Source organism: Anolis carolinensis, chromosome 1 (assembly GCF_035594765.1).
Source record: "Anolis carolinensis isolate JA03-04 chromosome 1, rAnoCar3.1.pri, whole genome shotgun sequence".
Taxonomy (NCBI): Eukaryota; Metazoa; Chordata; class Lepidosauria; order Squamata; family Dactyloidae; genus Anolis; species Anolis carolinensis.
The window spans coordinates 144,170,439-144,197,406 of NC_085841.1; the positions used below are offsets into that span (position 1 = coordinate 144,170,439).

A 26,968-nucleotide genomic window follows, 5' to 3' on the forward strand; every position below is an offset into this window, starting at 1 on the left:
GTGGTTTTCCTGCTTCTTGGCAGGTGGTTGGATTGGATGGCCCATTAGGTCTCTTCCAACTCAATGATTCTATATAGGGGCAGTGTGGAAGACTTCTATTGCATTTCTTCATCGCACCAATGGTTAGCCACCAATGCACCAAGCTTCTGATGACCACCTTTATCCCCAATTTCTCCAAACACCACACTGTACTTACAGAGTGTACCTTGTACATGAAATGAGTAGGCTAACCAGGAAAATTCACTAAACCATTTGGATGCCTCTTTTTTATCCACAGGAAATATGTACATATCTTTGCAATAGAGTCTGGGTTTTGCACTTAATTGAGCTTTCATTTTTGGTCATCAGAAACAATCTTGCTCATATAAAGTCCAGTGACAGCTTCTTCTCTTTGCTCCTGTTCCATTGTTTATTTGGCAAGGCTTCCACTATGGTCATTTCCACTGTTAGCTATTGCTGCTATTGCAATGTAAATTGGTAGAAATTTTAATACTTAATTTGGTGAGATAGTGCTTATAGTTTTGAAGGGACTCCAAATTTTTGCTTCTCATACTTGGCATAGGGGTTTGGTATACCAGTAAAAATTTATGAGTAAACCAGGTTTATTTTTTTGCCCTGAAAATTTTTGGAGGTGTTTTGAACCGCTAAATCACCCCTTGGCTATGACCTTGGTGGCAGGTTAAAACCCAGATCATATCAGTGGCAGATACCAGATGAAAAACTCCCTCTTGGGCACACAGAAGACTGGCCAACTTGGAAGGCACTGAACAGACTGTGCTCTGGGGCCATGAAATGCAGGGCCAGTCTTAAGAAATGGTGCTCTAAACTCGAGTCCACAACATTTAAGTGTGGAGAAACGGAAATCACAGACCACTTACTACAATGCATTCTGAGCCCTGCCACATGCACAATGGAGAACCTTCTCACAGCAACACCAGAGGCACTCACACTGGCCAGCTTTTGGTCAAAGGAAATTTAGTATAATGCCAAGTTTTTTAACTTTGTGGTTTTCCATAAATTACAACTGTATTCTTAATTCGCTTCTGACACAGTAAATACATCAACCCCGCTCATGGGGACTGTGGACAAGTCACACTCTCTTGAGTCTTAGAAGGCAGTGCCGAATCCCGCTATTGAGGAAATCTTTCCAAAGGAAGCATGTTCATAGGGTTATGCTGACTCCAAATGCTGGGCACAGATTCAAACGCTGTGTCCTCTAATGTGTCAAACTGCCAAGGCTAGGTCTACACTGCCCTACATACCAGCATCAGATCCCAGATTATCTGATTTGAACTGGATTATATGAGCCTACAACGCCAGACAGAGATAAGCAGATAATCAGGGATCAGATCCTGGGATATAGGGCAATATAGATCCAACCTTAGGGCCCATCTGCACGGCCATATAAAATCCAGATTATCTGCTGTGAACTGGATTATATGGCAGTGTAGACTCATGTAATCCAGTTCAAAGCAGAGAATGTGGGCTATCTGATTAATCCGGATTCTTCTTAGGCGATCCCTCGTAGTTCGAGGATAATGGTCTTCCAGTTGTGGGGTCTTGAGGGTGGGTTCTTAGGTGGCTGAAGAGACCTATTCTTTATCTGCATGTTCTACTGCAGTGAGGACATCGGTTTCCAGGTGGAAGGCGGTCCCGGTCAGGGTTGGCTTGATGGGCCTTCCTCTTGGCACATTTCTCCCTTAAACCCTCCATTCATGCCTCTTTGAACTCCGCAACACTGCTGGTCACAGCTGACCTCCAATTAGAGTGCTCAAGGGCCAGGGCTTCCCAGTTCTCAGTGTCTATGCCATAGTTTTTAAGGCTGGCTTTAAGCCCATGTAATTTAAGCCTATGTAATTACACGTGCCAGAGACCACCACAATGTGCTTCTCACAAGAGCCATGACAGGTGCTGATGACTGCTTGACAGACCACAGGTTAATTCGATCCACGATGGCTATCAAGATTGCCCCCAAACGCAGACTCCAAGGAAGGAAAATAAGGCGCAAAATGAACACCCAAGCTCTTCAGGAGCCTTCCAAATGTCGGCTGGAGTGTGTATGTGTGTCATGCAAATACAAGGAGAAACTTCTGAGTCTATGTGAAATAAGCAATCATATACTACAGTAGAGCCTCACTTATCCAACACTTGCTTATCCAACGTTCTGGATTATCCAACACATTTTGTAGTCAATCTTTTCAATATATCGTGATATTTTGGTGCTAAATTCATAAATACAGCAATTACTACATAGCATTACTGCCTATTGAACTACTTTTTCTGTCAAATTTGTTGTATAACATGATGTTTTGGTGCTTAATTTGTAAAATCATAACCTAATTTGATGTTTAATAGGCATTTCCTTAATCTCTCCTTATTATCCAACATATTTGCTTATCCAACATTCTGCCGGCCCGTTTATGTTGGATAAGTGAGACTCTACTGTATTTTTAAAAATACATATGAAAGGTTTTCATGAGATATGTTGTGTCCCTGTATCCTCATACATTTTGTAATTGCAATTGACGCCTGTATCTGTAATTCTTATAAGGGGTTGGTTTAACCTTTGGTTTACTAGTAAAACTGAATTACTGTGTTGCAAAATGAGGCATATGTATAAAGTGTGTCACCAACACCAATGTCTGGAAATCTCTGGAAATTTTCAGCTGGCAGTGGTCCAGGGCTGACCCCAATACAGTTCCAATCATGAAATTGTTCTTGGAAGCCAGTGATCTTTCCAGCCTAAGAAAAGGCTCCATGGTTGGGTTTGTTGCTTTTAGCTGTGGAAAGATGCACAAACACAGATAAAGCTGCATTTTGTCTGAAAAAGAAACTCTCAAACTCAGCCCTCTGCCTTGTTTATCCAAAAATTAAATTCTTCAGTATTCAGAAAGTGTTATGAAACACCATGGTATACCAAAGTACTAATATCCAGGAACAAAGTGTACACTAAAACACATAGAGGGAGCACTTGTTTTTTTGCTGCTCTGGAGACCAGGACGCAAAGCAATGGGTTCAAATTGCAGGAAAAAGGATTCTATAATGTGGCGGAGTCTCCTCTGTGGGTTTTTAATCAGAGGCTGGATAGCCATCTGTTGGGGGTGCTTTGATGGTCTTCCTGTTTGGGAGAATAAGGTTGGGCTGGAAGGTCCTTGGAGTCCCCTCCAACTCTATGGTTTTCATTGTAAAACATCTTCTCTTGCTTTTAGCAAGATCACTGTTGGGGAGGGGGCGCGCTGTTTGATGCTTTCCAAAACCTTGATCTTAGCATATTTTATTAGTTATATTCTAATATTGCATTTCTGTCCAGTTTTAACATATTCCCACTTCAATGGAGATATTTCTATAAATAAAATCTAAATAAAGGGTGATTTAATTGTATTCAACATGTGTACAAGAGAAAAGGGCAGTTTTCCAAAATCCCTAAGGCCTCTCTTGTGGTGGCCTCTTTGGCTGGGTCCACTGGTATTCTCCTGGCGAAGGGGACATGTCACCGCTTACAAAGCCCATTATTATTATTCCATCTGTTACTGTTTTACAATGAGGTTAGCTAATCCTATAGCATCTTTCTCTATGTAAAACTGAAAAACTTCAAGATGAATCCGGTTTTACAAGGCCCACATCCATCTTATAAAGGTTTCACATCAATGCCTGCTGCTTCTGGTTGCATTGGTCTTTTCCCCACTGATGAAATGGTAAGCTTCATCCATTTGATGCAATTGCTTCCATTTCCCATTTTGCCTGTAATTCCCATTCTTACCAATTTCTTCCTTTTAGAGAAATGTATACAAAGGCACATGGCTTCTTTGCCCCATCCTGACCACAGCATTGTTGTGGCTCTTGAGACTTTGAGGTCTGGTTTTTATTTATTGGCTTGGCTGATGTATTGAGATTGTTTGATCCCATCAGCAGGGGAGGTGAATTTTGCAACTACAAGGAACAGCAAAACCATCTTGAATGGATAATATCAGTCACCGGATCTGCTGTAATATACAGGCAGTACCCAAGTTACAAACATCTGACTTTCAGATGACTTATAGTTAAGAACGGGGGTGAGACAATAGGAAGTGACAGAAATCTTCCCCTCAGAAGAGAAATTTACTCTTGGAAGAGTTATCATGGGGAAAGGATGTCTCAACTGAAGCTTCATCACCAATCTGTTTCCACAAGCCACATTTTTCAAAATCCAATTTTCACAGGGACAGAAAGTGGGGCACAGACAGCAAAACAAATACAAGGGTGTTAACCTTTCGCTATGCTATGCAAAGCTTTAAAAGATGTATTTTTGGCTGGAGTTACTCAAAAAATGTACCTGTTCTGACTTTACAAACTAATTCAACTTAAGAACAAACCTACAGAACCTATCTTGTTCGGGGACTGCCTGTATTAACTTTTTATGGGTAACAGCTACAAACATATATTCCAGTAAAGAAAGGCAAATTTGCCTATTGAAGAGGTGAACAAATGTACCCCTACGTAAGTTGTTGGACTGTAACTCATCAGTCCTATCAATCATATTCAGTTGTAGAGATGATAGGAGTTACAGTTCAAGAACATATCGAGAGACTCCATTCTTTACTCCTTCCAGTCTGTCACTGAAACTCTCAACATCAGCAAGGCCCAATATTTCTAGTTGATCCTGGAGAGTGAACATAACACAGCTGGTGAAAAAGGGACAGCCATCTGAAACTACCAGCCTCTTCAATATTCAGAACTGAGAACAGCTGCAAAGTACTGGGCACCCAAAAAACTGCCTTTTGCTTTAGAAAGAGAATGGTCTATAAGACAAGACTTTAAAAATTCCTGCGTTAGGTCTCAACAAAAGGTCTCTGCTTTAAATAGAACATTGCTTTACAGCTTATAAAGTAACAGCTCCGCTTCTTGGCTGTCAACAAATGGTCCATGTAATCCATTTTGCTATTTCACTGTCCTTCATAAAGTTGTGCTTATGTATGATTTCTCCTTGTACCACCTAATTATAAAAGCCTTTTATCTGCTTTGCCATCAAGAGTGTCTACGAGTTTTTTTATTTTTTGTTGCCAATGTAAAATGTGCTTTAGGATGCATATAATACAATTTTCCTAGTGAAGGATGAGGAATACTGGTTCCTACAGAAACTTATCTCAAACCTTCCTGATCCCACATCCATGTCCGCCTTCATTGCTAATAATGCTAACCAGAAGACTGAATAATCAACACTGAAAATAAATCTTATTTTGAAATAGCTCATATACAGATCTCTTGCTGTACATGACAATTCAGCCATATCATGGTGGCAACGAAGAAATGAGCAAGATCCCTCATTTTAGTCATTTGCATGCTCTGCCCCTAAGGATATGTTTTTGTTCTTCTTTTTTAAAAACCTAACCCACACGTGCACAAAAGTGTTGCAATGCATTAAACATAATTATAGAGGATACATGCTGAATGTTAAGATTCCTGGTGTATTCCAATAGTAACTTCATGCAGTGCATCAGAGCAGCGCACATTCGGGTAATTCTAACAAGTGTGAAGGTTGTTCTATTTCAGTAAAGCTATTTAGACATGAGATATTTCTAATGGAAGCTGCATGCAAATGTTACAAAGCAACAGTTTAGTGGTTTATAAAATGTAATTTTATTTAATGTTATTTTGTTACATAGGGCATTAACATTTTCACAAGGCTTTTTTGGGACTACAATCAATGATTAGCAACACACAATAGTGGTCCATCTATCTACGGAACAAATCACTGGACGAACTTGACACCTTCATACATGTGCACAAATCTGCATGGAAAAGTTTTATACTTGGACACGTGACCTCCTTCCCCCCTTCCAGTGTTAAGAATGACATGCAATTTAGTCGGCCAAAAACGGCACTCCCTGTATTCTGGCAGTAACATGCTGCTTCTAAGTAAATAATCAAGTGAATACCAGAACTACAAAAGCAGGAGTGTAAGTGGATTTTTTATTTGGGGGGGGGGGATAGCAGTTGAACAGCAGCAACTGAAGAGTAAAAAGAGTCCCTGTATTAAACACTCAGTAGATGCTGCTGTACATATATGTCAGCAGCATCTGTTATGCTTCCCATTTGGCCCAATTCTCCCAGATCCTACAGGAAGGAATACGCAGTCGCACATGAAAGTCACATCGGCAAATAACCCCTGAAGAATAAAAAGGGAATGTAGGGAATTGAACTGGGTTGGATGCTTTTTAGTTGTATCAACTACATTTTCATGTCTTTTATGGCAATACAAAAACAGTTGTTTGTAGGAACTGGTTCAAATTTCTTTTTAAATACCAGACAAACTTTAGTCCACTACATAAGTGTTTGGAAGTTACTTATGTTTATATGAAATTAAGCCAGTATTAATACTTTTCTACAGCAGTAACTGCACACCAGGAAGGCCAGGACAAACACAAATCAAGGAATGGAGTTTTCCCAAAGCTGCAGTGTGAAAAGACTATAAATTGATTTCCATACACATGGATGGGTTCTCTTTGCTATAGGAAATCCAAGTGGAGCTATAAGGAATGAGACGTGTAAAAAGGTTTCTTGAGAAGGGGAATGACACTCCATACGCAATTTAGTTTTCTGCTCCTTCTGCGGCATCACATTCTTCTCCTGCGCTGTCTGATGTCCATAACTAGAAAGAAGAACAATCACATTAAGAAAAAAAACAAGAACAGCTCATTTACAACTGCAAACGCTCAATTTTTCCTTTAAGCAAATGCCCACGGGGAAATAACTTTATCAAACTGATTTGTAAAATTGAGCCCAAATGATATTACTGTCTCAAAATTAAATCATAAGAAACTTTATTAGAAGTTGAACATTTATTCCCCTGCCCCCAATAATTATTACTATGTGCTCTCACGCTGTCAACTGAACTACTGTAAGTTGATTGATAAATATTTGATAATTAAATTTTACTATGATAGCTGTTCACTTGGTTTTTTAAAACACCTTCTGCAACAGCTTAGCGAAAACTCAAGAGTTTCAATTATCATACAAATATTATTGGGCACATCTTACTGTGAGGTTGTCTCTAAGTAACTGCATGATGAGAGTGCTGTCTTTGTATGAGTCTTCGTTCAGTGTATCAAGTTCAGCGATGGCTTCATCAAAAGCCTATAAAACACAACAAAATAGATTATTCCTTCTTACGTTTAAGCTACCTATTTTCATGCAAACTGTTTCAAGAAATGAGTAATGAGCAGAGAAAATCATTATCATGTTCAGTCATACAAAGCACATGAAAAAGAGAATGAACATTTCCTTACATCAGGAAGAACTAATTCTGGTTTCTGACTATATTTGAAATTTTAAGTCTCTGGATAAATACAAGTGGTTAATAGTTTTCTTTACAGGATGCATTAACCTAGCTCAATCCTAAATTATTTTCATTACACGTGTTTCTCTGTAATCGTGTAATCAGAACTGCAGTCCAAGATGCCCAAAAACACTGACCTACTCTCCATTGTAATAAATATATTTTGAGTGCCCACAAACATGGTCCTGTTAAAAGTATAACAAATACTTCAGCTAATAAGATTTCACAGAAACATATGAAAGTATGCTGCAATATACTACAAATCTCCTGACCATATGAACACATCTGCATTATGTAACTTCAGAATCCAAAAATATCAGCAAATATAGAGCCATTTCCTTTTTAACAGTAGTGTTACCACACCCATTACGTCACTTACTGTCTTTGCCAATGTGCAGGCCAGCTCTGGATTGTTGAGGATCTCATAGTAAAACACAGAGAAGTTAAGCGCTAGACCCAGACGAATTGGATGTGTGGGTTGCATCTCTTTCTTGCTGATGTCAAATGCCTCCTGGTAAGCAGCCTGTGAATTTTCTATTGTTTCTATGATGGAAGAGCAAATACTGGTAAGGTGAAAAGACTGAGCAACTTTCATATACAGGATATAGATATGCTTTTTCCTCTTGCAACAGTGCTATTCAATAGCGGTCCGTGAACAGGCACTGAGCCATTAACTGCTGATCCTTAGTAGCAAATGTCCCAGAAATAAATAAAAAATCGCAGCCAATGGTGCCAGTCTGTCACATAATTGCTGGTGCCCCACATCAGATAGTTTGAGAGGCACAGCCTTACAAGATCTTATTACACTACCTTTGCCTTACTAAAAAAGTAAAGGCTTAAATGAATGCAATACTTACGTTTTCTGTCATCTCCACTTGCAACTTCTGCAAGGTATCGGAAGTAGTCTCCTTTCATCTTCAGGTAGAACACCTTGCTCTCTGGATTAGTTGCATTAGCTATTAAGTATTTGTCCAGCAGCTCCTACAGAAAAAAGGCAGAATGAAAATGGTCACTGACATGATTTATTAGGTGGGTTAAAAAGTATTGCTCTGAAACAATCATTGCCATGGCTATATGATGCACCCACAATAATATATTTTCAGAAACTTGGGCACATAATGAATTAGTGAGACAAGGAATAGTAAAATAAAACAATGTCAATGCCTCAGGTGGTATTTTAAAATCATAGTAACTTATGCAAAAAAGAAAAAAAAAGGCTAAATTTCTTTGGAGTCTGAAGAATGAAGCCAATCGTACTGTAAAGTAAATCTTGCCAATGAGCTAAAAAGATAATTGAGAACACATGGTCAGTATTATCTTTACACTGTATGCTAAGATCGCCTTTTAAGCCAGAGGAAAATTTCCATCAACCACCCACAAGAAAAATATGCTTCTAATATACAGTCCAACTATCTTAAAAGTCTGAACAAATCTCTGATGATACAATTATTTGAGTTGATTTTTCTTACTCTGGAATGAATCCATCTCAAATTTGGTGGTGCAGAAGTACTGTGTATGGCAGTGGCACAATAACCTTTTCAATATCACTTCCAAAGCCATATGTACTAAGAGTATATTTCAGATTAAGACAAAGGCAAAATACAGAACTGGATAATGCCATTATTTAGATTAAAAATAAGACTTGTCTGAAATAGATCAAAACTGATTCTAAAGATCTGTCAATAATTTGATCCTAAGAGATATAATGTATATATAAAAAACCTGACAAATTTCTTTTCAAACATTTTATATAAGAGTTGGAAGGGACTTTTTTTTTGAGACTGGCAATACTAATTTAACAGCAAATGGTGTTACCAGTAATCTTTAGTCACAATGTTTTCAGGAAAGAGAGTTGACATAAAGTATTACAAGATTAATTATGCACAGTAATTTTTGCTAGTTTCACTTCCAAGATCAGGAATGTTGAAACAACTTGGTGGAGACTGTGAAACAGGAAGGAGTTGAAAGTGTGTGGTTACTTGCGTAATACAGCAACAGTGATTTTGCAGCCTACCAGTTTCAGAGATCCTCAGGCTCCTTCCAGCACTAATTTCAGCTGTTTTGTCTTTTTATATAGGGAATACCACAAGCCAGAAATGATCTGAAAGGCACACAACAACCAACTGGTACACACAGCCCTCCATATTCAAAGACTCAACCATCCATAGGTTGAAAATATTTCCCAAAGGAAAAAAAAACTAGTGATTTTGCCACTTTATATAAAGAATACCACTTTATTACATTATATATAATGGGGCTTAAACATACATTGATTTTGATATCCACAGAGATTCCTGGATCCAAATTTCAGTGAATACCAAGGGACACTGTACTGGATGTTCAAAGTCCTTCTGCCATTGCATGCTCCAAATAACTGCCCATGTTCTACTGAAGTCTAGTGCCAGTTAAAGAGGGCCTCATGCATTAGTAACTACATAATCCCTGTAACGTTTTGTGCCTAAGGATAAGTGAGGTCATCATCTAATGCCCTCTTTCTTCAGAACCAATGAAAACAAATACAAATATCACCTGGGCTTTTTTCAGATGAAATACCAAACTACAGAGGAAGTACAGAGGAAGTACAGGAAAGTGCCTCTCCCCATAGGTTTAAATACACTCCTTCTATCAAAGTCACTGGTTATACCCTACAATTTTGCAGTTTTCGAGTGTGGGTCATGATTTTCCCCAGGTGATGATTCCTTTTTCTTCACAGGCCTAACCCCTCAGAAATGACATTTCTCAATACCAATGTAATCTAGTTTTGCAAAGTAAGTTTGTCAGTTCCCTTTTCTAAAGATTCAAAGAGTAAGTGCCCATAATAGGCGGAAGACAACATGAAGGAAAACAAAGGCAAGAAGGGGCTCAGGAGAGGGAATAATTGAATTAAAGGCCATCTAGTCCAACCCCTTCAGCCAGGCAAGAAGACACAGTATAAGTCCTTCCATTACACAGCCATCCTGCCTTAGCCCAAAAACCTCCAGAAAAGGAGATTTCACTGAAGAGATTCCCAAAGGGCAGTCTAACTCCCTTCGGTCAGGCAGGAACACACAATCAAAGCACCCCTGGATGGCCATTTAGCCTCTATTTAAAGACCTCTAGAGAGGTTTAATTGCTAAAAACGCGGAGTGCTGGTGCTGTTCAAATGTAGGTACTGTATCACTTTTATAATTTGTGAAATTAGCACAAAATAGACACGTTTCTAATTAAGAAAGAAAATCTGTTGACAATGTTAGTGATTAACCCAGGCATGGGCAAATTTTGCCCCTCCAGGTGTTTTGGTCTTCAACTCCCACAATTCCTAGCAGCCCGTAACATGAAAAGTTTGAAGTTCTGATTTAATGTTTCATATTTTTTGTCACATCAACCTTTATCTAACAGGGACACTAAAATATACAACATACAACTTTGTCTTACTAAGTTATTTGAATGGCTACAGTTGAACAGAGACTGTGTCAATCCAGTGCAAAGGATAGCTACCTCCCTATGACACACTCCAATGTCTTTGCCCTCTCTCACCTTCTCAAGAAAAGCTACATTTAATAGGACCACTATACTGGAGAACAACCCAGTTCAGTTCCAGCGGAAGGTTTAAGTCATTTTTACTTTTGAACAAACACAAGACCCTTATGTTCGAAATTATGTTACAATGCTGCTGAAAGGTATCTCCAAAAAGTCGAAACCCCTTTCCTTCTTCTGGTGCTTGATACTTAATACTTACATTGTTCTTTCAACTTCTTCCAGCAGGGGTCTCTACTAAGCCCAATCAGGAGTGGATTTGCAAAAAGAAATTCTGGAAACAGCCTTTCCGCTGAATTTCAACAGCACTATCATTGTGATCTATTGCTTAGTAATGTTTCACTTCTACCCAATTTGTAATTTCAAGGAAAGTGTAGCACATTTTATCAAAAGAGATCGCTGTTTGTGGGTTTTGCTCAATGTTAAATACATTCTTTACTAGTACAGTAGAGTCTCACTTGTCCAAGCTAAACGGGCCAGCAAAAGCTTGGATAAGCGAATATGTTGGATAATAAGGAGGGATTAAGGAAAAGCCTATTAAACATCAAATTTGGTTATAATTTTACAAATTAAGCACCAAAACTTCATGTTATACAACAAATTTGACAGAAAAGTAGTTCAATACGGAGTAATGTTATGTTGTAATTACTGTATTTACGAATTTAGCACCAAAATATCATGATATATTGAAAACATTGACTACAAAAATGGCTTGGATTATCCAGAGGCTTGGATAAGCGAGGCTTGGATTAGTGAGACTCTACTGTACTACCATACTTCATTCCAATTTAGTAAAGGTTTCCCCTGACGGTAAGTCCAGTCATGTCTGACTCTGGGGGTTGGTGCTCATCTCCATTTCTAAGCCAAAGAGCCGGCGTTGTCCATAGACACCTCCAAGGTCATGTGGCCGGCATGACTGCATGGAGCATTGTTACCTTCCTGCTGGAGCAGTACCTATTGATCTACTCACATTGCCATGTTTTTGAACTGCTAGGTTGGCAGAAGGTGGAGCTAACAGCGGGTGCTCACTCCGCTCCCGGGATTTAAACCTGCGACCTTTCAGTCTGCAAGTTCAGCAGCTCAGTGCTTTAACACAATTCACCACCAGGGCTCCACTCATTCCAATTTAGCTTGAAGGAAAAAAAATTAAAGGTGACAAGAGGCGCTAACCCAAAATAATTTTATTATAATTGTGGGTTTATTATATGTCTTCATTAACAACAAAACAACTGTTATTTCCACCCTAGACTAATGTATGCTGTACAGTATATGTAAAGCCACAGCCATGTAACATGACATATGCATGCAGGAATTGTTCTGCGTTCTTACATATCCTGCATCATACAAGTTGAATAACCCCATATCTGAAATGTTTTGGATTTCAGGTTTTAGAATATCAATTTTGTATATATGTACATGAGACGGGATCCAAGTCTAATCACAAAATTCAGTTATCTTTGTTTAAACAGCTCCACTGGCTACCAATAAGTTTCCGGGCCCAATTCAAGGTGCAGGTTATTACCTATAAAGCCTTAAACGGTTCAGGATCTGCCTATTTCCGTGATCGCCTCCTCTCCTATGAACCAACACGAACCCTAAGATCATCCGGGGAGGTGCTCCTCTCACTCCCACCTTTGTCTCAAAGGGGACGAGGGAGAGGGTTTTCTCAGTAGTGGCCCCCCGGCTCTGGAACTCTCTCCCTAAGGAGATCGGGTTAGCTCCTTCCCTGCCCATTTTCCGCCGGGAATTGAAAACATGGTTGTTCCAGAGCGGGTTTGAATGAATAGGTCCAATAGAGCTGTCATCAGAATACTTCTTTATGTTTTAAAAGCATATGGCACTTTATCACTGTTACTCATTTCCATGATACAGCACTTTATGAAACCTGTCCCCGCTGGTTTGCTTTTAATTACTCTGATTTTATCTGCTTGGATTTTAATATATTGTCCATTATTTTATTTTGTGTATCGTTGAAATGTTTTAAGTTTTTGGCAAATATGTTGTGTCATTGTTTCGGGCTTGTCCCTGTTGTGAGCCGCCCCGAGTCCCTTTGGGGAGATGGGGCAGGATATAAAAATAAAGTTTATTATTATTATTATTATCTTTTATATATACCTTATTCACATAACCTAAAGGCACGTTTATATACAATATTTTGAATAATTTTGTGTATAAAATAAAGGTGTCATTATCTTAGTTTACCCATGTGGGCAATTCGGGAGTATATCAGATTTCAGAACTTGAAATAAGGATGATGAAGATGTAATTACCGAATGGATGCAAGCGATATCCAAATAAGCTTCATGGCTTATAAATAGAGAAGAAAAACCCATTAAAATGCCCTTATTTTTTCTAAAAGCCTGAGGAAAAATTATTCTGGGATAACCCAGTAAGTGTCCATGTCCCAACTCAAGACATGTGATAAGAGACATGAAGGCATGGGCAAAAAACTGGGAACATTCACAACCTCACAACAGTTTGTTTCATGAACTTTTTTCCCCTTAAAACTATGGAACAAGACCACTTTCAGGTAAGCCAATATAGAGTATCTGATCATTGCAATTACTGATCTTGGTATTGTTTTCTTTGTTCTTTTTATAGGAATAGCTTCATATAATCTTGAGGCTATGGAAAATGAAATGAAACGAAATAATTTTCTCCCTTGTACTAAGACCAGTTGTTAACCAAGAATAGCAGGTCCTATCTGATTTGGAAGCTAATCAGGGTCATCTTTGATTATATTTGGATGGAAGACTGAGAAGACAAACTAATTTTAGAATGTTTAAATGTACTGAACACTATAACGGAGGAATGGTGAAAGTTCAACCCCTAAAGCCTCACTTCTCCCCCATTTTTTTTTAAAAGATCAGTATGATTTTCAGGCATTATGGCATGAAAAATACACAGCAAGACATCTCAAAGAAGTAATGCATACAAAACATTATTTCACCATTTTGGGATGGATTGCAGAGGTAAAGCAGAATTATTCTGGCTTGCTGTGGCGTGTGACCTATGGAGACAGGGAAAATTGGTAACTACTATCCCTAAGTTTAACTTGAGTACCTGTGCAATAAGGTCATATGCAAAAGATATACATGTTCACTGTTGCCAACAGTGGACTCATCACATCTGAGATTTAGTTCCAGGTACTCATGCAGACACAAAAAATGAGGATGAACAGGCTGCATATAATTAAATAAATGTGCCTATTTCAGCATGTCTATGTTCACATCACCACTATTTAATAACATGGAGCAAAATGACCCCCAGTTAGCTGAAATCACAGACCCAGAGTTTGCAGGGCCAGAGGGGACACTGTATTATGAATATGAAGCCATCCAGGTTTGGTAAGAAATATAAATGTTTCAACAAACACCCCATTTTGCATTTGTTATTGTTGCGCCCTCAAATAATTTATGACTTATGGCAATCCTAAGGCAAAACCATCACAGCTTTTCTTGGCAAACATTTGTTCAGTGGGAGTGGGTGTTTGCCTTTACTTTCATTTGAGGCTGAGACAATGTGACTTGCTCAAGATTACCTAGTGGATTTCCATGGTTGAGTGGGGATTCAGAACCTGTTGTCCTACTCCAATGCTCAAACATCTATGTCAGACTGGCTTTATTTTGCTTCAGTGCATCAGTTTTTATCTCAAGATCCTTGATAGCACACTTTCATCTTCATTTCACAGGGTTCAATGTAAGTTTGCATTCTACATAAATTATCCTCAAATGGAAGTATTTCTTAATAAAATCCTCAAAAAATACTTTATTTATTAATTCCATACTATTAGGGTAGAAGAAATAAATGTTCTGCAGCTAGTTAGTCCAAATTTGCCTTAGAAGCTATAACCCGAACTACACTTCAGGCAATCCTGTTATTTTTATGGTTTTGAAAGTCAAGGAAATAGCAAGTTTATTTCATATTATGAAATGGATAGCTCATTTCTTCAGATTATAACTACAGTAGAGTCTCACTAATCCAAGCCTCGCTTATCCAAGCCTCTGGATAATCCAAGCCATTTTTGTAGTCAATGTTTCCAATATATCGTGATATTTTGGTGCTAAATTCGTAAATACAGTAATTACAACATAACATTACTGTGTATTGAACTACTTTTTCTGTCAAATTTGTTGTATAACATGAAGTTTTGGTGCTTAATTTGTAAAATCATAACCTAATTCGATGTTTAATAGGCTTTTCCTTGATCAGTCCTTATAATCCAAGATATTCGCTTATCCAAGCTTCTGCCGGCCCGTTTAGCTTGGATTAGTGAGACTCTACTGTATCAGAATCTGGAGATCCTGAGAGTTTTATTATAAAAAGTAACTTTGCCAAGCTCTTGCTATACTATTTATTTTTAAGTCTTCCATACATATTCCAGGATGCCCTCACACAACCCTCTACCGTAGATAACTCACAATATTTTCCTAGAAGAATAGCCAACAGTGAGAACAGAGCTGTAGCAACAAGAAAGCATGAAATATGGGGACTAGCCTTTTCTTAAGCTTCTCTAAAGGAAATAACTGGACCCAGAACAGATGTTCTTGAGAAACATCATGGGGATGGGACAAGGAAGGAGGCTTAGATGACAACCTTGCATTGGAAAGTAAACTAGGATAGCAGTGGACATCTGTGTCTAGGAAAATGAAGTCAAGAATAGGTACAAGGGTGTCCTTGTATTCAGTTCTTTTGTCAATCCAAGTTTATATGCAACATTCCTACCATTATCAGGTTGCAATCTTTGCTTTTTCTTTAGCCACTATAATGATGCTAACACAAACATCAGAACTCACATCTCCTACCTTTACCCCAATTTCCAGAAATGCTGGAACCATGGGAAATAAACCACATTTTTTCGTGGAAAGATTTTTTGAGGGAAATGCTATATTAGCATCTACCATAGATTTATAGAAACTGTGTTAATTTAGGAATAAAAATATATTATGTATAATTTTATTTAGCATAAAATTATGGTGTTTGTTATATACAAAGTACAGTTTATTCTGATAATAACTGAAAATTGAGATTAGGGTTTTTTAATTGTTGCTAATTATTATTATAACTATTTATACCCAAACTTTCTCTCTTCCAAAGGAGACTGAAAGCAGCTTAACATAAAAGAATTAAAATACAATTTAAAATATACAAATATGCAAATATTAGAACAGAATTAAATATAAACAGTATTAAAAATTTCAGTTAAAATCCATTAAAACACATTCAAAGTTAAAAACCATAGCACCCCTCGACTTGATCTTAAAAACCTTCATCTTTAAAAGTCTGTCTGAATAAAAAGGTTTTAGCCTGCCACTGAAAGGACAACTGGGAGGGGTCATTTGGCTTCCCTGGACAGGAAGTTCCAGAATTGAGGGGCAGCCACCAAGAAGGTCCACTCTCTCGTTCCCATAAAAGAACTGAAAGGAAGCTGTTTCGCCACTTGGGTAGGACCAGACAAAAACTACCAAGAACAGCAGAAGCCATCAACATAAGCAAACAGAAAAAAATGCATCTTCTAGTCTTCCAAAATGCCAAGCAGATATAACCCATTCATTCCTATAAGAATTAAGAAAAGGATACCAAGACGAGGAATTGCAATGATCACATAATGCACACTGCTAATTGTTACACTTTTTAAAAAGTTTAAATAAATGAACACCCATTTTTAGATATTTATCATTCTACAGAAAAATATTCCCAAATTCATGTCTCCCAAAAATACAACCTTGGTAAAACATGTGAGGTTGTAGAATTTTCCAGTAATTTTTCCATACCTTGATATATCAAATTGTAAACTGGGGCATGGATTATCCCAAAATAATTTCACCTTATATCAGTATAAAATTCTGCACACCCATATAGTTAGGCGATCCCTCATTGTCCCGAGTATAATAATAATTATTTTATTTTTATACCCCACCCCATCTCCCTGAAGGGACTCGGGGCGGCTTACATGGGGCCAAGGCCCAGGCAGAACAGACAATATTAAAGCTCAACAGTATAAAAACAAATCAATTAAACAATAAGGTCACATATACAATGTGTCAGGTGCAGAGTCCTGGCAGTGGATATATAGGTGACTGTAGAGCCCTATTCTTGACTCATATTATTACACTTAACACCACCCAATCAAGATGCTTCCCCTACCCCCAGGCTTTTCTAAAATGCCAACCCTTCCACCACTCTGGGTTCTTTCAAAGCGAGTTCTCTTCAGTGTGTACCAGATACAAACAGCTCAGTCTGGCCTGCAGCTACACCATTCTTTTAATTTTTTACTAAATCAGAGGTGGGCTGCTTCTCAGGGTCAAGCACCTGCTAGCAGGCATGGGAGAGATTTATGTCATGCCCATATTTACAACATGTTTCAGATGTGGAAACACACCTTCAAGGGGACTGGGAATCTAGCACTACAGATGTGCAACGTTCATTGCAATTCACTCTTCTAGTTCACAATCAATCCCCCAAAGAGCAATGAAGCCGCTGTATCCCATTATTATGTAGCAAGAGGTCATAATATGCTGCATGTGAAACACGGGAACCTTCTTCCCAGTCATTTTTTCTGACTCCAAACACTACTGGGAATTTGTGTGTGCCTATGTGTGTTTGAGTGCCATCAAAACAAGAAGAATCACAGAGGCAACTCTCAGTTAATGAAAGTCTGTACACCAGACCTCATTGAAACAACACATTTCCCATTTTGAGGTTTTTAAAGCTGAAATGGACTTCCTGTTTAGAAAAAGAAACAATGGGTAGAGTCTATGGAGAATTCCATGGATTATAACTAATACCTGGACCTGGGATGTTATTCAGTCATGTTAAAGAGCCTGGATATGCATGGAAAACAGGCCACTACTCAAATTATAAAAAATGGCCACTGCCCCCTTGTCACATTTTTACACCAGACTCTCCTTATGAAATTGATAAAGAAATAGTAGGGAAAATACCCCATTATTATCAGTAAGGATCATGTTCCAAGGCTTACTGATCACATGGATCCCAGTTCCTCTTGAAGGTCATGTGAACTCACCAGCTTGATGCAGTAAAATGAGAACGTATTGCTCACTGCTTTCCCCAAATCAATGCAAAATCTTTTCAGCATTGCATCGTAGTCATGATTTTATGTCAGCACAATCTTCACTCAGATTCCTTCATTCACAACCCAATACCATTATCTTGCTTTTAAACATACTTATTTCGTTTAATTACTATCATTTATTACTCTGCTGTATTAATTTTTATTATTTGTTATTTATCTTGCAGTTACTAAACAATCTGGTTGCAATAAAAATCACAGGATTTGCCTTCATGTTGTTTCCAACTTATGGCAACCCTAAGGCAAATCTATCAGGAGGTTTTCTTGGCAAAGATTTCTTCAGAGGAAGTTTGACACCGCCTTCTTCAGAGGCTATGAAAGTTTAACTTGCCCAACATCAGACTGTGGGTTTAGCCACAGAATCTGACCAAATATCCTCCCAGATTCCATTTTGAAAAATCCAATTATGCACATTATGCTATCGTATTTGTATATCAAATATCAAGGGTGTTTTGACTGAAACTATTTTGTTCCATGTTATCCTATCAAATATTTTAAGAGAAGTCGTATTTACTCATGTCTGTTATAATTTATACTACATATTCTAGGCTATTAACATAGCTGGATTACTAGCCCTTGCACAAAATACTTTTGACATATTAAGAAAAATTGCAAGCGTTTTTCCCACAAAGCTTTTATTCTGCAATGAAGCTTTTGAGAAAAGAAGCTTTAAGACACAATTTTTACATTAAAGTTATACTCAAATCAGTCCACTGTGCAAGGATACAGCTGTTCAGCATTAGTTGGATTATATAGCCAGTCCTTTAAAGGTTGGAAAAACACAATTAGAAAAACTTTTTTTAAAAAACTAAAAGAACACCTTTCTAGGAATCTCTAGCTCATCAAGCACTTTTCTATGGGTAACAACCACCAGATCTAACGACAAAACTGCAACGGAGGACTGGGAGATTTCTAGAGTGAATATTTTAAATCAAGACTGAATAATCACATTTGCAAAAATTAGGTCTACAAATGTGGAGAGCTGACTATATCCCAACAACATTTGTTTTCTAAAGTTTAACTGGCTTACATAGACCATAGACTGGCTTACATATACACTACTATATAATGCAGTTTCATTGTGCAGTTTAACTGCATTATATGGCAATGTACTTATATAATGCAGCTAAATGTTGGGCTACAGGAGATACCTGACCTTCACTATGATACATAGGCAGGCAAAATGCAGCTTGTATACAGTATCCTACTACCCCTACACATATTTTTAACTGAAAAATGCCTCTCACACCCTTTAGGGGACATGAGCAATTCTATTATGTCCTCCCCCCAAAGATATTTTAGAATCAGGTGGAGGCTTCCTCAAAAACCACAGGTGAATTCTATTTACTTCCTTTTGGTGTGAAAAAAGGTCTCTCTTGGATCTAACAAAAGGCAGGGGAGTCTACACTGCTCAGAATTTCCTACCACAGGTTTAAGAGCAAGAGGATGTAAAAATTGAACTTTAAAACTCATGCTCTTTTAGGTAAAATAGAATGCACTAACCTCAATTAATAATATAATCTGTTTGCATGCATGCATTCAAACTGCTTGTCGATTTAATGAATTTCACAGGGTGAGCTCCCTAAATTTCACACTGTGGATTGCTCAACAATTTAACCTGCACATACTAGTCAAGATCCAGAGGCATACCCATTACATTTGAGTGAATTGAAAGCTTTCCATCAGCAGACTGTTTAAGTAAGCCAGAACCAGGTTTTCAGAAATAGTTTAACTTGACAATCTATTCTTAAAGGCTAACACATTGACTTGTGTTAGCCTTTAAGAACAGATTGGAAACTGCACCTAATCCAAAACACAGCATCTAGTCTGTTAACAATATTCAGGCAAATAATCATCTGACTGTGCTAAAGAACTTCCCTGCTCACAAAGTGCCCAAGCTTCATTCAAAGTGACAGGCCCTCAAGATGTGGCCACACTGTAACTATCATCAATCAATGCTGAGGGACTGCAGTCCAACAAGTTTTAGAATGCCCAGGTTGCTTTTTTTTTTTGGTGTCAGGAGCAACCGGAGTTGCTTCTGAAGTGAGAGAATTGGCCGTCTGTAAGGACGTTGCCCAGGTGACGCCCGGATGTTTTGATGTTTTACCATCCTTGTGGGAGGGTTCTCTCATGTCCCTGAATGGAGCTGGAGCTGATAGAGGGAGCTCATCCGTGCTCTCCCCAGGTGGGATTCAAATCTGGCAGCCTTCAGGTCAGCAACCCAATCTTCAAGTCACAAGGCTTTTATCCCCTAGGCCACTGGAGGCTACTTTGCCCAGGTTGCTGATCCCAGCATTAAAGTCCTACAAACAAGGCTTCCAATAAAATCTTATTTTGTTGAAATTGAATCTCTTGATTCAAATCCCCTGCCCACTGCAATGAACATCTGAGGCCACCCTCTCTTTGGTGTCCTCATTATCAGAAACGTGTTGGGATGCAATTAGGAGAGATAGGTTTTTTGGTAATGGTGCTTTACCCTTGGGGCACTCAAAACCCAACTGGCATCCTTATTACTGTTATATTAAACATCAGAAAAAAGCAGGTGCCTTTCAAGTTCTCAATAGTCTCTAGTATCAGCACTTAACTTAATAAAATCAAATATTTTCTAGTTGAACGAAATGTTACCTTTTTAGTACCAGTTTGCTTTTTTTTAAAAAAAAAAAACACAACTCAATTTTTACTCCTTTATTATCTATACTGCAAATAAAATCTTTTTTGGGGGGAAGGGTTCAATTACTATGTACTGATGCTACTGAAAACCTTAATCATTCCTTTTAAGCCTAAAAGAACACAATTAAAGCATTTAAACCAAAACTTAGCAGTGGTGTATTTCCTCAACTGCTGCAAAATGTGTGGTGCATGAATACTAGCCTGCATTACAATAATCAAGTAACAACTTGACATGCTATCTTCGTACCTGTGGGCAAATATGGACGCACAGCAGTTTGTTAAAATGTATTAGACCCAAGTATATGCTTTTAAAAATTAAAGAGAATATAAAAATAATTTTGAAAGCATAAGGTCAGCCTTGAAGTTTCATGACCGTCTATCCAAGAGTATATATTTAGAAAATATTCTCTTAATTTTCTTGTGTTTATTAGGTATTACTCTGTCAAAATAATTCAAAATGTGTTTACTGTATATATGTGCATGTATGTGTATCAAGGGTATTCCTTCAAATCCACATTTTTATAGTAAACCCATACTTGAAGAAATACTATTTAAACCCCTTCTGGCAGTAATACGATGTTTCCTGCAATTAAAAAGTTTACTTTTCAGTTAAAATAGACAATTGTAAAATAGTGTGGAAATAATGTCAAATCAGTACTCTATATAATCTATTAAGCACATGATACTTAGCAAGAATGGCATGGGGCCCCAGGTGTGGAAAACTAAAAAAGCAGTAACTGCCAAAGTCATACTCTTTAATCATCATAGAAACATGTTTAATAAAAATAAAATATACTCAAAATATAAAATGCTATGAGTTTTGTTATCGCAGCATGCCTATTGCCTATATTTTGGGTTGTTACAGTAGGCAGTATTTGCTTTTTTTTTCACAATCATCTCCTGACATGACTATTCCCTTGCTTGTTCGCCATTATTTCTAGTAGATGTTCTCAAAACAGTCTAAAAGATAATATAGTAATGCACAGGCAACAGCAATACAAGCTAGTAGGTGAAAAGTCATTAGAAGTTGCTCTATGAATTAGAACTAAGCTTCTATTGGCCAATTTAAAATTTCCAACAGCACAGCACTATGAAATTCTATATTTTCTATCAGCCTGTTCAAAACTGTCTCTTTGGGTAAGACATAAAACACAATTAATGAATAGCAAAGAGGGATTCTTCCATTTAATTCTCTATCATATGGATAGCAGTTTAATCATATGCAAGATGAAACCAACCTACCAGAACCGTAGTACAGATGGACTTAAGCTCAGATTCCACTTTCTCTCGGTAGTCCTTGACAAGCTGCATCTTCTTGTCATTGCCATCAGTTTTCTGCTCGATGCTAGAGATCACCCGCCAAGCAGAGCGCCGCCCCCCTACAACATTCTTGTACGCCACAGAAAGCAGATTGCGTTCTTCATTGGACAATTCAGCTCCCTGTTCTGTCACTGCCTTCATGCAGGTAGCCATGTCATCATAGCGCTCCGCCTGCTCAGCCAGCTTGGCCTTCTGGATCATCTCGGTCTTCTCCATGTTGGCCAGTAGCAGTAAAAGCAGTGAGACAACTAACTTGGGGAGGAGAGAGGCCTTTCACACAGTCAAGAGAAGGCACCAGAAAACCTGCAAAGACAAGGAGATGTTCTGAAACTTGCGCTTATTCCAAGTAAGCAATTGCTCAAAGCAACTGGAGGAGCTACTATGGATGCGGGAAATCAGGCCAGTGAGAATAGCAGCAGTGAAGTGTTGCCAATGTAAATGCAAGAATAGAACAAACATAGCTTCAGAAAAGGTCAAATGATCATCCTCCCTGAGGCTTACCTAAGGTCCCATATACACTGCCATATACAATCCAGATTATCTGCTTTGAACTGGATTATATGGCGGTGTAGATCCATCCTAAGATAGCAATCAGATCTCCATTGCCACATAATACAGTTTGAATCTGCACTATATAATCAATGTACACTAGACTGGCACCATCTGTGGCCCTCCAGATGTTTGGGAATCCACCTCCCAGGAGCCCTAGCGCTGTCCAATGGTCAAAATGATGAAGACTAAAACACTTTGAGGGTCACTGGTTGTGCAGGTCTGGAGTAGATCCATACAATACAGCTTCAAACTGTGTTGCTGGGATTAAGGCTGCATCTACATTGTAGAACTGATGCAGTTTGACACTACTTTAAGGACAGTGGCTCAGTGCTGTAAAATTCTGAGAGTTGTGGTTTGGTGAGGTACCAGACACCTCGGACAGAGAAGGCTTAAGACCTTATAAAACCGCAACTCCCAGGATCCCATAGCACTGGGCCATGACCCTTAACGTAATGTGGAACTGCATTAATTGTGCAGTGCAGATACACCCACAATGCTTAGAAACAGTGATCAGGGCAGAGATCCCTACTTTAGGATTGGAAAATGTGCCCTTCTGGATGTTGCAGTTGAACTGTGGTTCCAATCAATTCTACTCAGCATCATTAGCCGTAAAGGATGGGAGCTGCAATTCAACAGCATCAGAAAGATACTTAGCCTCTTCTTCTGTAAATCAGAAGTGAAGAGATCAAGTCATTTTGAGGGGGGGAGAGGGAGTGCTATTTGCAGAAATAAGAATCAAGCCTTCAAAATCAACGGCAGCCTTTAATAAGAATGCAAGACATGTGCAGAAGGGCGTCAGAGGCATGCGGGGCCAGAATAGGGAGGCCGAGTGGGGGAGAGACTTAAGGCTGCGTCTACACTGCTGAATTAACGCAGTAGACACCCCTCCTTTGCCTGGTATGGCTTGATCCTGTGGACTCCTGGGTGTTGCCCTTTTACCGGGTCTTTAGCCATCTCTGACCCCTTCCACATAGCTGAATAAGATCCCACATTATCTGCTTTGAACTGGAATATATGGCAGCGTGGACTCAGATAACCCAGTTCAATGCAGATATTGTGGATGATCTGCCTTGATATTCTGGGGGCCCTTCCACACAGCTGCCTTGATATTCTGGGTTATATGGCTGTGTGGAAAGGCCCTCAGAAGACTGAAGATTTTGAGTCAATTACTGTCAGTAGAAAACCATAAATTGTCCCCTTCTACACTGCCATATAAAATCCAGACTATCTACTTTGACCTGGGTTATATGGCAGTGTGGATTCCGCTAACCCAGTTCAAGGCAGATATTGTGGGATTTTCTGCCTTGATATTCTGGTTTATATAGCTGTGTGGAAGGGCCCTCAGCCAAAGAGGGCAGGTGCCTCACCAGTCTATAGACCCTGGATTCCACAGCACTGAGCCATGGCTGTTAAAGGGGGGGTGTCATGCTGCATTCACTCTGCAGTGTAGATGCACCCTGATGTGGGTAAACCTAGCAGGGAAAGCAAGAAAATGAGGAAGAGGAACAAAGCCAAAAAGAGGGGCCGACAGGAGAAGCCAGGGGCCTTTCCACACATGCCTATATCCCAGAATATCAAGGCAGAAAATCCCACAATATCTGCTTTGAACTGGATGATATGGCGGTGTGGACTCAGATAACCCAGTTCAAAGCAGATATTGTGGGATTTTCTGCCTTGATATTCTGGGATTTAAAGGTGTGTGGAAGGGCCCCAGAAGTGGGTGAAAGGGAGAAAAAGAAGGGAGGGAGGAGAAAGAGGAGGGCACACCCAAGGTGTGAAATCTTTGTCCGCAGAAAGGAGGGAAAGGAGACTGGGAGGGGAAGAAGGGAAAGAGGAAAATGGGGGAAAGAAGGGAAGATGAGAAAGAAGAGAGGAAGAAAGAGGAGAAGAGAAAGGAGGTGGTAAGGAGAAATGAGATGGAGACCCCTCCTTGACCTAATATATCACATGAATTGCAGCATGCTATAGATGTTACTGTCCAGTGCTTCAATCTCTAGCACCTTAGGCCCCTTCCACACAGCTGAATAAAATCCCACATTTACTGCTTTGAACTGGAATATATGGCAGATACTGTGGGATTTCCTGCCTTGATATTCTGGGTTATAGGACTGTGTGAAAGCACCCTCAGAAATGTTTCAATTAATGTAGATTTTTGGAGTCGCATTCAGTTATTCATGACCACAAACATGAATTCCCAGCAGTTAGGATTATCATAGGTGTTGAACAGGAAACTAGCCATAGTATCTCAGTACATTTCTTTCAAACTTTTGGTTGAAAGACACCATTTCTTTGTAACTGTAATGGATTACTCTTAATGATTCTATTATTTTATTAGGAAAACCAAAAGGCATGTGAAAAAAAAAGTCAATGAATGCCCTGTAGATCTATTTATCGAAACTGAGGAGAGGCAGGCAAGAAATAAAACTATTTTGCACTGCTGTTGAGTTTTCCAGGCTGTGTGGCCATGTTCCAGAAGCATTCTCTCCTGACATTTCTCCCACATCTATAGCAGGCATCCTCACAAGTTGAGGAATCTGCTGGAAACAATGGAATATTGAGGCAGAAAATCCCACAATATCTGCTTTGAGCTGGGTTATTTGTCCAGAGTGGGAGAAAGAGCTCTTGACTGCCTGAGGCAGGCGTGGACGTTGCAAATGGCCACCTTGATTAGCACTGAATGGCCTTGCAGCTTCAATGGCTGGCTGCTTCCTGCCTGGGGAAATTCTTTGTTGGGAGGTGTTAGCTGGCCCTGATTTATTCATGTCTGGTATTCCCCTGTCTTCTGGGCGTTGCTCTTTATTTATTGTCCTGATTTTTAGAGTTTTTTAAAATACTGGTAGCCAGATTTTGTTCGTTTTCATGGATTCCTGCTTTCTGTTGAAATTGTCCACATGCTTGTGGATTTCAATGGCTTCTCTGTGTAGCCTGGCATAGTGGTAGTTAGAGTTGTCCAGCATTTCTGTTTTCAAATAAAATGCTGTGTCCAGGTTGGTTCATCAAGTACTCTGCCATGGCTGACTTCTCTGGTTGGACTAGTCTGCAGTGCCTTTCATGTTCCTTGCTTCGTGTCTAGGCAATGCTGCGTCTAGTGGTCCTAATGTAGACTTGTTCACAGCTGCATGGTATTCGGTAGAGAGAATGCTCCTAGGGGCCCTTCCAAACAGCCCTATATCCCAGAATATCAACGCAGAAAATCCCACAATATCTGCTTTGAACTGGGTTATCTGAGTCCACATTCAGATAATGTGGGATTTTCTGCCTTGATATTCTGGGATATAGGGCTGTGTGGAAAGGCCCTGGAACATGGCCATACAGCCCGGAAAACTCACAGCAACCCAGTGATTCCGGCCATGAAAACCTTCGACAATACATCATCCCCCATTGCTTCTCCTCTTCCCCCCAAAAGGAAGGGAAGAAAAGAGAGGGGGGAAGGGAGGTAAGAAAAGAAGGGGAAAAGAAAAACGGCAAAGAGAAGGGGCTCAGGAAGGAGGTACAAAGGAAGGAGGGATAATGGGAAGAAAGGGAAGGGCTCCTCCACCTCCCCTCCGGAAGGGCGGCAGGAAGGGAAGGAGGCGGAGGGGGGAGCGAACAGGGAAGCAAAGGCCCATTCGACCAGGGCGCCTCCCTTGCCTTCCAGGAAAGGCCGGTGCGAAATGGCGGCGGCGGCGGCGCCTCTCCCTCCCTTCCCTCCCTCTGGCTGGCTCTTCCCTCAGCGGCTCGCTCCTCCGTCCTGCACAAAATGGACGCCACCGCGATGAGGCGAGGCGAGGCGAGGCCACGCGCGGCGGGGAGGACGTGCCCTCGCGCCCTCTCTCTCCCTCCCTTGCTTCTCCTTCTCGACCTCTTTCCCTCACCTGCTGCTGCTCTTGCTGCTGAGGGGGCGCAAGGCCGAGCCGGCGCGCGCCTTAATTCTGCTCAGTCGACTCTGTTCCGAGAAGGAAGGGACGGAAGGAAAGAGAGGAGAGGAGAGAGGAAGGAGGGCGGGGGAGGAAGAGAGAGAGAGAGACAGAAAGCCGCTCCCGTCGCACAGCGCCGCTGCTACAGGGCGTTGGCACAAAGCGCGAGCCCTCTCCGCGGCAGGACCCGCGCTCTCGCTGATCGGCCAATCGAAATGCCGATCCTTGCCCGAGCCCCGCCTCCTTGGTCCCAGGCGACCAATCGTGGCCTGTGCGCGCGGCCGCGGACAGGAGTAGCTTAACCAGCAGGGTCCAAGCTCGGTTGGCTAGTGCTTGCGGCAGCTGGGGCCACGGGGTTTCCTCCAATTAGATCCAGGGTGAGCTGACGTCACTGTCGCCATAGGGACGCCGCTACAACCCCTCCTCCCTCTCTCCCTACCGCGTTCTCCTTTTCCCGCACATGCGCAAAAGCAGCTCCTCCCTCGTTCTTTTTCTCCCCCACCTTTTCCCCTCCCCGCTCCTCTTTCTCTCGCACATGCGCAAAAGCGGCTCCTCCCTGGGAGCCAGGGCGAGGCACGAGACAGTGCGGAAGCGAGGGCCAGGGAG

The 26,968-nt window shown here is 40.1% G+C and overlaps 1 protein-coding gene across 1 annotated transcript; it reads right to left on the minus strand.

The window, feature by feature from the left end:
- Positions 1–5,592: 5,592 nt before the first annotated feature.
- On the minus strand, positions 5,593–26,529 carry ywhaq (tyrosine 3-monooxygenase/tryptophan 5-monooxygenase activation protein theta). Its single transcript, XM_003215383.4, has 6 exons — positions 26,321–26,529; positions 21,837–22,217; positions 8,173–8,296; positions 7,695–7,858; positions 7,018–7,113; positions 5,593–6,628 (listed from the first exon to the last, which is right to left on the minus strand). The coding sequence occupies exons 2-6, from the start codon at positions 22,128–22,130 to the stop codon at positions 6,569–6,571; spliced, it is 738 nt and encodes a 245-aa protein (XP_003215431.1). The 5' UTR covers positions 22,131–22,217; positions 26,321–26,529; the 3' UTR covers positions 5,593–6,568.
- Between the last annotated feature and the right edge of the window lie 439 nt (positions 26,530–26,968).

Coding starts and splice junctions, on each gene's coding strand:
- ywhaq (XM_003215383.4), bottom strand. CDS start 22,130: ATGGAGAAGACCGAGATGATCCAGAAGGCCAAGCTGGCTGAGCAGGCG. Junction 8,297..21,836: donor CCATCTGTACTACGGTTCTG/GTAGGTTGGTTT, acceptor TTTTTTCTGTAG/GAGCTGCTGGACAAATACTT. Junction 7,114..7,694: donor CCTGCACATTGGCAAAGACA/GTAAGTGACGTA, acceptor TGTGTTTTATAG/GCTTTTGATGAAGCCATCGC.